This window comes from Nilaparvata lugens, chromosome 4 (assembly GCF_014356525.2).
Source record: "Nilaparvata lugens isolate BPH chromosome 4, ASM1435652v1, whole genome shotgun sequence".
Lineage (NCBI taxonomy): Eukaryota > Metazoa > Arthropoda > Insecta > Hemiptera > Delphacidae > Nilaparvata > Nilaparvata lugens.
The window spans coordinates 28,322,965-28,338,615 of NC_052507.1; the positions used below are offsets into that span (position 1 = coordinate 28,322,965).

Genomic DNA, 15,651 nt, shown 5'->3' on the forward strand with positions numbered 1-15,651 from the left:
AACATTGCTATCGCCCCCTCCTACTTGTGTTATGTTGACATTAATTAATTAATTTCTCTGGATGTTGGACGACACATGCAGAGGAGTTTATTCATCAATTCAGGAACATTACATATTATTTCTTCATACATTTTCAATAATATAACAATATTCAAGGTTTACAAAATGATACCTCACTATATAATATGTGTGTCGAGGTTATCATCAAATTGATACAAATTTATGCTACAACAGATAATACAAAAATAGTTTCAAAAAATCTAAAACTATATCTATTACCCTAAGCATCAACTAGCACAATGATACTAAAATAGTTATTTGTGCAACTAGTGCGCAAAGTGACAGTTTGCTGCACCGAAAGAAACGTTTACGCACGAGCCGTAGGCGAGGGCGGAATGGTTTCTTGAGTGCAGCAGAGGAACTTTGCGCACGTATTTCACATTAAATTTTTCCTACAGTTACCATTGAATATGAAAAGTGGTTGATTATGGCTGAAAGTGTAATGTTGGCTGAAATCCATCAAATGTTTGTCTGTATAATTTTGTTATTAATAACAACTTTAATTTATTTTAAACTTGATAATCCAATTGAAAATTATAATCGATAATTTATTCAAATTAAGAACTAAATTGGTCCAATTAATTTGAAAATTTGAATAATTTTGAGTAAATCTTAATTTCTAAATAATTTTTCAACCAATCAATAAATTTATGAATGAAAAAAATATTTTTTGAAATAATGAATAATTAATAATTTTCATAATGTATAATTTAATGAGTTCTCATTATTATTTATTTGAAAATCAGAAAAAATAGAACAAATTTGTATTCAAAATACACGCCAACAATGTCAACAGCTGATTGGGATTGCAGCAAGATAATACCTTTGACTATAGAAAGAATATAAAAAGAATTCTTTCTACAGTATAGTCAAAGATAATACGCAATGTATTAAGAGTACGCAAAGTAATACTTTGCGCACTAAAGCGGAAAAGTGATTCTTTGCGGCCTGCAATCAGTGTAGAAATGGAATGGTCACTTTCCAAGGAAACGATAGTCATAATTTGAGTGAGAAAAATCAATAGAATATTAGGTTAAAATCAAATAAGCATATTTTATATGGTCATATATTCGCAACTATTTGAGAAGTAAAAGAAATTTTCTTGAATTGGTTTAGGAAATTATTCTTTCCTGCTTTGCTTTCCTTAACATCAGAAAGAGAGAGAGGGTTGAATGTTTGATGGCATTGGATGACTTTTCACCGAAGAGTTCACGACTTCAACACTTCAACCACTCTTCAACAGCGTTTCAATGGCTCCAGTGATGTTTGCTAGTACTCCGTGGCCTTGAAAAACAAAATGGAAGTCATCATCATTCAACTAGATAGAGAGTAAAAATTGAAATTAAAATGATACAGTATCTACGGTATATTACCTAATATTATTGCCGAATAATTCAAGAAACGTAGCCTAAATAGTTTAGAAGTGATCAAATGGAATGCTATAGTTACCAAGAAAACAATCAGCAAAGTTGTGTTTCCATTCCCCATTCTCTTTGCAGATATTTTTTGAGGTTTTGGACTGGTCAATGTGGCCAGATATGCATGTTCGTTCAGCCCTTGTTTCTGGCAGAATCTTCTCTTCACAAGATACTCGTTCATTTTTAAGGTAACATTTAAACATTGAGTTTGGAAAACTCAAAGCCGGACAAAACTCTGTAAACAATTAAAAACTCCATTAGAAAGAAGGAAGACCTACCATTACTAACTATGTTTAGGATAACTATATAATACGGTAGTGTTGCTTTTCTATAGCTTTTGAACTTTTTGAATTTAGAATATATTCTATTTAGATTCTCTATTATAGTCCACTATATCGTACTGTATACAGGATTATTATAGGCACTGCGAGACTATTATTAGAATTACGGGTATTGAAACCTAAAAATAAGGCCACAAAATAATATAGCACTGCAGCATTGTTGAAAGAATTTGTCAATGAAATGTGAATTATATCTCCATTTCACATTGTTAAAGTTTACTGTATTATGGTGCTTACTAATAATCATACAAGTATACTCAAGTATCATATGAATATGAATGATATAATTATTCATATTCATATCAATAGCTCGTGGAGTTGTTCTTAGTTGAGCGGATTTGACACTGCTTGCTTTGTATAATCCAGAGGACCAGGTTACCGTACGATCTTGAAAATTTGGGTTGAAAGAACTAGCTACCGAAATTCTCCATCCATGATGAAAATCTAAAAAAAACCTACTATCAAGTTTTACTTTTTTAAATGTTAGCTAACACTTCCCACTTATAGTAGCATCTACCCACAAATTTAACACTTCTTGAACAATAAAGTTTGATATGTCAGATGTTCAATGTACATTAATTCTTTTAATTATTTATTACCTCAGTAACTTTAAATGTGAATAACTTTAAAACGGGTTGTGATGTGCGGTTTTCGTCATTCATTTTCTCCTGAAATTCTGTATCGCAATAAAATTCTGTATCATATGTGACCACCTTCCAATTTCAAGATTCAAGATGGGGACCAAAATTTTGAAGCGACAGTAGTTTTTTACTCCAAATACGATTCCCAATGATTTGCCAAATTATAATTGTGAAAGCTGTTTCCATAATTTTGTCCACCCTTTCATATAACTACAATTCCCACAGTAGGTACTGAAATTTTGATAGGTAACAAACTTATTTAACACCGACATTTTATAAATCTCATTTCATTAGAGATATTAGAGTAGAAACGATCACATGAAAGCACTCCTTTTACAAAAATTATTGTAAATCACAATGCAAGTTATAATGTTTTCAATGCAAGTTGGTTACATTGATCAGTACGACAAAACTATATTAATGAAATACAATAATTGTGTTACCTCTATCAATAGATCTGTAAATGATAGATCATATATGTCAATGAATATAATCTGTAATTCTATTCACAATAAATAGAGTGATCATAAAGAATTATCATACATGATCAATGAAAAGAATCAATGCCTCTTCAACTTTAAAGGGTACCGGTAAGTTATAAAAGGAAAAATCTTGGATTGTATATAAGAATAAGAATACTTTTATTCCATTAAGGCAATATACAATGCAATAGGAAACGTCAATAAATATAACAAGAAGTCAATAAACATCAATGAAACTATTACAAGAAAAAATAACAAACATTATAAAAATATGAATTTGGGGATATAAAGCACTATGAGAAATTAATAAAAGCAGACCTAATACAAGAGAAATGACATAACAATTAATTCTTAAGTCTAAAAATAATCTAGCACGGGCAAATGAATGAACTCAGAAAATGAATAAATGGGATTCTTTAAAAGGAGATTCTCCAATCTTTTCTTGGATGAAGCAAGTGGTAGTTCCCTAATATAGTGATAGGGAGGATATTGAAAAGTTTCAGCGATAAGTGTCCAGGACTTGTCAATATTTTACTTAATCTTGTATAGGGCACGTCTATTCTGATCCTATTTCTTGTATTGTATCTGTGAATGTCCTCTCTACAATGATGGTTGTCAATATTCTTCCTTACATTCATTAAGAGTTTGAAAGCCACCATCCCATAAATAGTCATAATATTTTCACTTATGAATAGTGGCTTACAGTGCTCTAGATAGGCTGCACCAGAAATAATACGCAATGCCTTCTTTTGCAACTGTGCCCAAGAAGATAATTTTGAATAAAATTTAGAATTTAGAAATAGGCCGACACATCTAGAAAATACCTGAGTCTATACCTAATTCATGCAGGTGAACGGGCTAGAGTCAAGAAAACTTCAATTAATCTTGCCATGCCTGATTTAATAGGTTTATACTATAGAATAACACTACAATTTGAAATAATAGAAAAATACAAACAGCTTCAATAAACATTGGCAGCTAAAATCGAACAACAGAAACAACAATATCATGTTACTTTGTTGACATTCTTCATCTGATTCGGGGGCGCATTACTATCCCCGTTTAGATAGCAATACGTCACAAAACCAAACAAGATCAGTCATAAAATAACCAATCAATTTCAACATGAAATTACTCAAGAAAGAAAAAAAACCCGTTGAACCCAATTTCGTCGATAGTAACCCATATAACCCATTTCATAATAATTTTGAATCCCCACTTTTTATTGACATTCTCGAATGAACCTTTGTTTCACTACACTGCACTTTCGTTGGTTTGTACGTTGCTTTATCGTCGGGGTTACAGTACCTTGTTTTTGGCGGTGAGCTTTTACCGGTTGAATTTGGCTTGACGGCGACGTCCTCTTACGTCCCTAGACCTGTCGTCTGAACGGGTGTCTTGAAGCGGTTTTACATAAAGTTGCGGAACCAAAGGGGTGGTAGTACAAGAAGTTGGTTTGGGGACACACATGAACCGCTGTAAATAAATGTATTACAGCATTAATTTCTAACTTTTCCTACAATTCATCAAAAGCTAAAACAGGAGTTATCTATTGATTACAATTAATTAAATTCTTTCATTCTTTGAATCCTCATTTTATATAGATTTTTATCTTTAAACTACTGATTCTTTTTATCAGAATTAATGGATCTTTCTTCACAATAATTCAAATTGAAATGATGCTAACTTATATGATATTTTTCGTTTGGTTTGCGAAATCAAATATAATTTTTCATATAGTAGCTCGGCTAGTATTGTTGGAAACTTGTGCGCCAGCCAACATTTATTTTATTTATTATTTATGAACTATAGGACGCAATCCAAGTGTAAATAACGGGCATTCGCCCAAAACTGCTCAGAACCTTAATTAAAAATGAACATTCCAGAGTTTATGATTTGATTTACCTACAAATACAAGTCCAAAAACTAGTATCAACTGAAATTATGAATTTATCACCTAATAAAACAAGACACTTTATAACACAATAAAAGAAAAAAATATTGAAAATTTCACTTTAAGGAAAGATAATGTTTGCCTTATAAGATTCACCTTTAATTAAATAAAATTAGTAGACACATAGAAAATAATTTAAATTGTATTAAAATTTGAACATTCATTAATATTAATTTCCTGGAGAAGAAAAACTTTCTTCTTCATCTATTAAGATTTCTATCATAAAAAATTTACTAAATCATTCAAAAGCCTTAATGACATAAGAAAACAGAGTCTGAAAAATATAAATTAAAAAATGTCATAAACTCAATATGAACAATTCTTAAAAGTTTCATTTCAATTTAAAGGCTATCTTCCTGACTTTCAGCAATACTCTACGATAATATATCTCCAGGAACAATAACTCAAATGTAACGTAACTGAAAACTTTCTATACTTCTGTAGAAAAAAATTATAAGTATCTTCCATCACTAATAAAATCAAAAGGATTATTCTCAATCAATATTATTAACTTGAAAAATAACAGGCTTTGTTGATAAATCTTTTGATTGAAGTTTCACTTAATTAATTTCCCTAAATTATATTTTAACCTTAGTTTACGTACCTTAGCGGTTATTTGAAGAAACAATTATTCGTACATGATGAAGAAACACAATTAAACCTTTCAGGACATGGCACTACTAGTAAATTTAAACATTAATAAAAAATAAAACTAGCTCCTACATTAACTACTGAAATAACTTATAAACCTGCCCAAAAAGGGCGAAACATAGTGACTACATCTTTACTCTCGTAGTGCTCCTAGCAAAGTGTCCTCCGAACGTAATCTGGTCTCTCGACTGGGGAATCCCCACTACTGTATTTAGAAACAGGTCTCCTATTGGGCGAATGGAATCAATTTGACCAATCGTCGCGTGGCTTCTACAGCCTTTGGACCAAATAGTAACTGCAAAATCGGTAGTTTGTTATAATTTCAATGCTTGCTGTTTTCCAACTTATCACATTTTATGTCGCGACAAGAAGGCTAAGTTTTAGAGATATTCCATAATCTACATTCCTCGACGACTCGGAGCCACAATTTTTAAATATCTATCATGGGAAACTCGAAGTCATGGCCGTTCATAATAGAGAGAGAAAATATTTATTTCGCTAACTCACTTACAATAATGGCTCTAGTCTATTGCGTATTAATTTACTATTATAACTTGGGAAAAGGCCTGAATTAAAGACAGTGCCCGGCACACTCCCCTTCCTTCCGGTGTGAAACACGCAAAAAGAAATCTAATCAGGATATGTTACCATAGAGGCATTCTGTATGATTTGGAGAGTCGAATTTCTGGATTGATAGTAGGATCCAATTTGAAGCGGGCCCTCTTCAAAAGAAATCTCTTTAATCATTCCGAAATTCAGCAAAATGTATAACTAATTGAGATTTGTGGCAAGAGTCTTTAAAACTGTGGCAAGAGTCAGGACAAAACAATATGGGCGTGTCCACCTTTTAAGTAGGCACTAAAGACGGACCGAGTATAATAATCTTGAATACTTCAATCACTTTATTGAGTCCCTGGTTATTTTCTTGGCAAAATCTAACAAGGGAAAACGTTTAAGAGACATCATAGTTTTAATTGGTTCTATGTTACTCTGCTGTTGTAAAATATGGAGTACGTTGATTATAATAGTAAAGGATGAAACCTTTTCACTCTGCTGAATGTATTGAAATCTAACTATCATTACTATAGAGTTGAGAGTGCAACATATTTTTAACAATATAAAGCAATTCAATAGGCAATACTATTCTACATCGGCTACGATTCAAAGATAACAATGATTGAAATTGCATTATTAGATCAACGCGAGAGCTATATGACACAAGCACGATTTTGCATTCCACAATCATGAGAAAAACACTTTTCATTATAATATTCTAGTAGGAAACTGTTATATTGAATGAAGAAAATAAAGAAGGCCGTGGCATCAGGCAGCTAAGCCGCCAAAAAAACAGCAATGGCGTCTCGGCCTAGTCATGGACTACAACTCTGTGTTTTATTTATGTTCCCTAATATATAACAGTGGCGACGAGGATTTAAAGTTCCAGGATGAAGATTGTGTAAACAAATATGTAAAAATCCAAATACGGAGAGAGTGAGGAACAGATAATTACGTGAGTAGGCTAATAAAATTGTGAAACATGATTGGAAGTGTAGGAGAATTCGACATTGGTGTCGAAACATGGTCATCATATATTGAACGTTTTGAGTTGTTTTGTGAGTGTAACGACATTAAGAAAGATAAAAAGGTATGTACACTATTATCCGTAGTCGGAGTGAAAACGTATTCATTGTTAAGAAATTTATGTACTCCTGAAAAACCTGCAGATAAGACTTTTGCAGACATTGTCAAAACAATCGAAAGTCATTTGTATCCAAAGCCTTCGTTCATAGCTGAAAGATACAAATTTAGCAAACGAAATCAGTTAGAAAATGAAACTATTCCGAGTACATAGCTAATTTGAAACGCTTATCAATTCACTGTGAATTTGGGGCTTTGCTGAATGATTATTTACGGGACAGACTGGTCAGTGGTATACGAAGTGAGTCTACAAAACAAAAACTGTTAGCTGAATCATCCTTGACCTATGAAGAAGCAGTAAAGATTATATTATCAGTGGAAACTGCCGAAAAGAATGCATCTATCCTGATGGTGGGCGACAACGCAGTGAGTGATGGCCAATTGCAACAAATAAAGGCGAGTTCTTCAAGTTTCCAGAATGCTAGCAATGACGGGAATTACCAGGCGGGTAGCACACGGCAGCACACACCAAATAACCGAAGATTTCAAGAACGAGGAACATCTAAAGAACCAGCATGAACAATCAACAAGTGACGTGTTTTTGCTGTGGGCGAGTTGGACATTATGCCAAGGAGTGCCGTCTATGGGGTTGTACATGCCGAAAATGTGGAAAAAAGAATCATATTGCATTGGTTTGTAGGTCCAGTGGTAAGTCCAACACATCTAACATACAATGAAGCATAATTATGTAGGGGACAATGACAATGAAATTGTTGAAGAGATAGAGGACAATTTTGATGGAGTATTTAATTTATGTAACTTAGGAGCTCTTCTGACAAATAAGACTAGTAGTCTCATTAATACTTTGAAAGTTGATCCATTACGGTGCCTGTAACTATTGGAGGGAAAATGATCAAATTTGAAGTAGACAGTGGAGCATGTGTTTCAGTGATTTCAGAAAATGATTATCATAATAAGTTAAGTCATATTCAATTGAATTCTACAAATTTAGTTTTGAGTTCTTATGTGCAGGAACGCATTAAACCAGTAGGGATGATTCAGGTTATGGTGGGATATAAAGATATAAGTAAAATGTTAGATTTATATGTTGTAGCTAATGGAGCAAATCCTCTATTAGGAAGAGATTGGATACAGGAATTGCAGTTAGTAGTTAGCATTCCTGCAAACAATGTAAATAATGTCCACAGTAAAGTTCAACAATTGATACTAGATCTGACTGTGAGTCAGTGGACAAACTCTACAAAGAGTTTCCACAAGTTTTTAGTGACAAACTAGGAAGTTTCAAAGGTGAGCCAGTCAAACTTAAATTGAAAGAAAATGCTGTTCCAAAGTATTACAAACCTAGGACCTTGCCATTCACATTGAAAGATAAGGTAGAATCAGAATTGAAAAGGTTGGTTGATGAAGGAATTTTATCACCTGTAGACTCTAGTGAATGGGGGACACCAATAGTGCCAGTTTTGAAACCCAATGGTCAAATTCGTATATGTGGTGATTTTAAAGTCACTCTCAATCCTTTTTTGGTGGTAGATCGTCACCCTTTACCAGAATTGAAGAGTTATTTGCTAGTTTACAAAAAGGTGTCAAGTTTTCAAAAATTGATCTTTCACATGCATACCAACAATTGAATTTGGATGAGGAAAGTAGAAATTACTGTACTATTAGTACTCATAAGGGATTGTTCAGATATAATAGATTGTGTTTTGGTATTTCATCAGCTCCGGGAATTTTTCAGAGAACAATAGAGCAAACATTACAAGGTATTGATGGAATTGCAATCTATCAAGATGACATTTTGGTAACAGGTACAAATGATGTTGAACATATGTCACGTTTGAAATTAGTATGTAATAGGTTAAAAGAAAATGGGTTTACTGTGAGTAGAAATAAGTGTAAGTTTTTTTGCAATAGTGTAGAATATCTTGGGTTTATTATAGACAAAAATGGGTTACATGTAAGTGAAGCAAATTTAAAAGCTGTTATTGATGCCCCCATACCTCAAAATGCATTACAAGTTAAGGCATTTGCAGGTTTAATACAGTACTATGGAAAATTTGTTCCCATTTAAGCGGTATCATGGCCCCCATGTATAGACTGTTGAGGAAGGGTGTGCCATTCCATTTTGATGAAAAATGTGTAGTGGCTTTTCGTAAAGTAAAAAATTTGCTAACAACTGCCCCAATATTGGCTCATTATGACCCAACAGCTCCAGTTGTTTTGACAGTAGATGCCAGCTCCACAGGATTGGGTTGTGTGCTTAGTATAATAGATTCCAATGGTGTTGAGCGCCCTGTATCATTCAGTTCCCGCACTCTTTCACCTGCTGAATGTCAATACTCTCAAATAGATAAAGAAGCAACAGCGGTTGTTTATGGGGTCAAGAAATACCATCAATATCTATTTGGTAGATATTTTACACTGAAATGTGATCACAAACCTCTATTAAGTATATTTGGGGAGAAGAAGGGACTGCCAGTGTTTGCAGCAGGCAGACTACAACGCTATGCATTGTTTCTGTCTGGTTACACATTCAATATTCAATATGTAAAATCTGAGGAAAATTGTGCTGATGCATTTTCCCGCTTACCTTTGAATCTTAATCACAAAACAGAAGCAAGAGAGTTAGCATGGGTAGGTACATATTTACATTGCATTAAAGAAGCTGATGCTCCTATTGATTGTCAACTAGTAAGAGTAGAAACTCAGAAAGATCAGATATTAAAAAAAGTTTATGGTTTTATAATGAATGGGTGGCCAATGTTCCTATCTGAAAATAATAAGGAACTTCAAGCATTTTTTCAAAGGCGAAATGAATTGACTGTAGAAATGGGTGTCATTATGTGGGGTTATAGGGTTGTAGTTCCAAGGGTTCTTCAAGAGTTTGTTTTGAAAGAATTACATGTATCTCACATGGGTATAGTTAAAATGAAAAGTGTTGCCCGAAGCTATGTGTATTGGCCTGGTCTTGATGCCGACATTGAGTTAACAGCAAATTCATGTACATTTTGTATTTTAGAAAAACCAAATCCTGCAAAAGCAGAGTTGCATGTCTGGCACTATCCTAATAAGCCATGGGAGCGAATTCATATGGATTATCTTGGGCCATTCAAGGGTAAAATGTACTTGATAATTGTTGATGCACATTCTAAATGGTTGGAGGTGTTTGAAGTGGCATCAACAGTAAGTCATGTAGCTATAGATATTTTGAGATCATTATTTGCAAGGTTTGGATTGCCACTTAAGCTTGTTAGTGATAATGGACCACCTTTCAATTCAAACGATTTAAAAAATTCCTTCAATTCAATGGTGTAGAACACATAACATCTGCTCCTTATCATCCACAATCAAATGGGCAAGCAGAAAATTCTGTAAAGTATGTGAAAAAGAAAGTACAAGTCATGTAAATCTTCCATTGCCAAAATCAAATTACTCCGGAAATGATTATCCATCATTGGTTCATGATCCATCTCCTACAACACCTGAGCAAAGTAACCTTGACCTTCCTCAGGCATTGCCCTATCATGATACTCCTCCAGTCACTAATGTGTCCTCCCCTGAGTCCTCTTCCCCTTCGATTAGACGCTCAAACAGGGTCAAGAAGGAGGTAGACAGGTTAAACCTTTAAGTGTTTGAGTTGAATTTTTTTATTCTTCCTGTAATGTCATTTATTTTTATTTATATCCATTGTCTTATTGTATCTGCCTGTATTGTATTTGTATTCTTCAATTGCATAGTATTTTTATCACTTCATTGGTTAAATAGCTACATAGTTTTGTGAAACTTATTTTGTATCTTCATAATTGGTGAGGAGGTGTTATATTGAATGAAGAAAATAAAGAAGGCCGTGGCATCAGGCAGCTAAGCCGCCAAAAAAACAGCAATGGCGTCTCGGCCTAGTCATGGACTACAACTCTGTGTTTTATTTATGTTCCCTAATATATAACAGAAACCTCTACGACAGAACGCTAGTCAAAACAAAACTATGATCGAGTGCCAGGCTATTATTCTACAATAATAATTCTGTATTTCGCTTCTCACTAGAGTATTGTCATTTTCTCACTGCCTACAACTTCAACTAGATAAATTGACTCGACAGCGATCATGGTTATTATTTCTCTCAAACTCAAAGTACGTGACATTTTCTCTAAACACTGGGAGAATAATTCTCAAGGCATGATTCATTAATATGAAAGTTCAGCTCTAACTTAGCATTGATGAACTGCTGCTGCTTGCCTTCTGATTACCAACATTATGAAATTTACCAATACATTAACACATTAATAGACTACTATTACACTATTACTGATTCCCAAGTTCACTGACATTTCTAACCTTACTGGAGCCTCACATAATTATTCCTCAACAATAAACTTCATATTCAACTAGTTTCAATTACTCTACTAGATCTCAATATATCCCAACTTATTCACATGGAAAACTCTCTCACTCTTCCTTCTCCGTTTTCCTTTGAACTAGACTTTACTGGCCAAAGTAAGATTTCTACTATACAGTTAATTACTTCAATTTAATTTTCCCAACAAAAATTCTATTTCCTTTTGACACGAATTTTCCTACATATTTCTACCTTATATCCCCATGTAAATTTTTAATCAACCTTTCAACTCTCAACTACAGAATAATTTAAACTTATGCTTAACTCAAGAGATTTTCCCTTTTTATTTCAAATTCAACTAGAAGAATTTCACTGTTAATTTTATTTTAATTTAACCCGTTCATTAGTGTTCCAATATTTATTTCTACTTTCACTGATAACCATTTTAACATTACCTAGGTACTCGAAAAAGTTTCTCTGTTATTTTATTTGTATACCTTAACTAATCACTTTAAATATTCATTGTCTAAAACCTTCAATTTTCGTTACCATACCAAATTTCTAAGCAACTTTAAACTCAATAATACCCTTTTTTTTTACCAATTTTTACTTGTGTTTTTGCGGCTGACTTTCCTACCAAACATTAACGAACCTTTTGACTGGGCTTCCCTGAACTGCATTATGCTGATTGTTTTCCTTACAATCACTACGAAGACTCACTAAATATTCTAGATTTCGGTTTACGTTATTCTACTGACGAGCCCCATAACTCTCGAATGAACCAGACCGCTTACTAGATACAAAAAAAAATCTTAGCTCACACCATCTTCGGTGCCTTTCGCTAAAATTATACAATTCCACCGTACAAATTTGCAAGGTTAGTCACAGCTAGATTCCTTGATTTGTTACATGGACAACTTTCGGGCAGTGCTCCGTTCTCTCTGGACACGGACCTACACTCGCGCCGACTACCTAAATTCAACAACACACACAGGCAGGACATCCCCTTGTCCTCCTCTAAATCTTGAGTCTCAACTAAACAAACAAAAAAAATTCCCCACAGTCTACAGGAAACGTCATCAACACAACGGATCTTTACACTATCACTACGCATGCCTACCGCAAAAATCACACCTAAAAAAAATATTTCCAATAATAAAACTGATTCACCTTTTCGAGAATAAACATTACTGATAAAGGGACTTAACAACCTCATCTCAATCAACTTATTTTCATACAAATTCCCAAGGATTTGATTATCGTTTCAACTTTAATCTACAATATCTAATTATTTAGTTTAAACATCTATGAAGGCCAAAACTACTCATCAACCTTTCAAAACTACATATCAACAATAACTAATAAAACAGTTTCCTATTTATTCTCTGATTACCTTCTATCTACCTAAACTTATCAAAAAAAAAATTTCCTATTTTCCTCAAACATTCTCCCATAATAATTTCCGAATTTTCCTAATTTAATTGAGTTGACCTTTAAAATCTCAATATTCACATTCACTACTACTATAATGATATTTAACTACCAGACGTGAGACCAGAATACGTACGTTGACATTACAATAATTTCTATCATCATTCACGGAATTACAGAATGCAAAAATTTTATTCAGCACTTAGAATCAGTTGTTTTCACCTATGCTAGTTTCTTCTACTCATTTTTATTCTAACGTTAAAACCTTTAATTTCTCAATGATCAATTTCAATATGAAGTTTTAGAATACTTTCAACTTGAGCTTCAATGATACCTAACTTTATCTTTAAGCACTTCAAAAGATTTTCATTATAATGGTTTAACATAACTGAATAACTTTCCTGTTTCATCTACAATTATTTAAACTTCAGAAAAATTGGAGTAGCAACAATAAATTATTCATTCAACTCCAAACCCAAAATATTGACAGTTAACACGTTCACAGAATGAATTATTAAGTATAGACTCAGAAAAATTGATCTAGTATTATTAGAGTAAGTTATGAAAAATTTAATTTTTTAGAAAATTTGAATTCCAGAGATTTAATATCTCTAGACAGCAGAGTGGCGCAGTTGTGTGCCCAGAAGATAATTTTGAATAAAATTTAGAATTTAGAAATAGGCCGACACATCTAGAAAATACCTGAGTCTATACCTAATTCATGCAGGTGAACGGGCTAGAGTCAAGAAAACTTCAATTAATCTTGCCATGCCTGATTTAATAGGTTTATACTATAGAATAACACTACAATTTGAAATAATAGAAAAATACAACAGCTTCAATAAACATTGGCAGCTAAAATCGAACAACAGAAACAACAATATCATGTTACTTTGTTGACATTCTTCATCTGATTCGGGGGCGCATTACTATCCCCGTTTAGATAGCAATACGTCACAAAACCAAACAAGATCAGTCATAAAATAACCAATCAATTTCAACATGAAATTACTCAAGAAAGAAAAAAAAACCGTTGAACCCAAATTTCGTCGATAGTAACCCATATAACCCATTTCATAATAATTTTGAATCCCCACTTTTTATTGACATTCTCGAATGAACCTTTGTTTCACTACACTGCACTTTCGTTGGTTTGTACGTTGCTTTATCGTCGGGGTTACAGTACCTTGTTTTTGGCGGTGAGCTTTTACCGGTGAATTTGGCTTGACGGCGACGTCCTCTTACGTCCCTAGACCTGTCGTCTGAACGGTGTCTTGAAGCGGTTTTACATAAAGTTGCGGAACCAAAGGGGTGGTAGTACAAGAAGTTGGTTGGGGACACACATGAACCGCTGTAAATAAATGTATTACAGCATTATTTCTAACTCTTCCTACAATTCATCAAAAGCTAAAACAGGAGTATCTATGATTACAATTAATTAAATTCTTTCATTCTTTGAATCCTCATTTTATATAGATTTTTATCTTTAAACTACTGATTCTTTTTATCAGAATTAATGGAAATTTCTTCACAAGTATTCAAATTGAAATGATGCTAACTTATATGATATTTTTCGTTTGGTTTGCGAAATCAAATATATTTTTCATATAGTAGCTCGGCTAGTATTGTTGGAAACTTGTGCGCCAGCCAACATTTATTTTATTTATTATTTATGAACTATAGGACGCAATCCAAGTGTAAATAACGGGCATTCGCCCAAAACTGCTCAGAACCTTAATTAAAAATGAACATTCAGAGTTTATGATTTGTTTACCTACAAATACAAGTCCAAAAACTAGTATCAACTGAAATTATGAATTTATCACCTAATAAAACAAGACACTTTATAACACAATAAAAGAAAAAATATTGAAAATTTCACTTTAAGGAAAGATAATGTTTGCCTTATAAGATTCACCTTTAATTAAATAAAATTAGTAGACACATAGAAAATAATTTAAATTGTATTAAAATTTGAACATCATTAATATTAATTTCCTGGAGAAGAAAACTTTCTTCTTCATCTATTAAGATTTCTATCATGAAAAATTTACTAAATCATTCAAAAGCCTTAATGACATAAGAAAACAGAGTCTGAAAAATATAAATTAAAAAATGTCATAAACTCAATATGAACAATTCTTAAAAGTTTCATTTCAATTTAAAGGCTATCTTCCTGACTTTCAGCAATACTCTACGATAATATATCTCCAGGAACATAACTCAAATGTAACGTAACTGAAAACTTTCTATACTTCTGTAGAAAAAAATTATAAGTATCTTCCATCACTAATAAAATCAAAAGGATATTCTCAATCAATATTATCAACTTGAAAAATAACAGGCTTTGTTGATAAAATCTTTTGATTGAAGTTTCACTTAATTAATTTCCCTAAATTATATTTTAACCTTAGTTTACATACCTTAGCGGTTATTTGAAGAAACAATTATTCGTACATGATGAAGAACACAATTAAACCTTTCAGGACATGGCACTACTAGTAAATTTAACATTAATAAAAAATAAAACTAGCTCCTACATTACTACTGAAATAAACTTATAAACCTGCCCAAAAGGGCGAAACATAGTGACTACATCTTTACTCTCGTAGTGCTCCTAGCAAGTGTCCTCCGGAACGTAATCTGGTCTCTCGACTGGGGAATCCCCACTACTGTATTTA

At 32.9% G+C, this 15,651-nt stretch overlaps 1 protein-coding gene across 1 annotated transcript in view; it reads right to left on the minus strand.

Annotated features, from left to right (window-relative positions):
- Positions 1–1,112: 1,112 nt before the first annotated feature.
- LOC111051958 overlaps positions 1,113–15,651 on the minus strand; it is a 32,976-nt gene continuing 18,437 nt past the window's right edge. The window contains exons 4-5 of the mRNA XM_039427277.1: positions 1,510–1,713; positions 1,113–1,344 (exon numbers count right to left, since the gene is read on the minus strand). Of these exons, the coding sequence (XP_039283211.1) occupies positions 1,286–1,344; positions 1,510–1,713 (263 nt within the window). The 3' untranslated portion in view covers positions 1,113–1,285. The remainder of the gene's footprint in view (positions 1,345–1,509; positions 1,714–15,651) is intronic.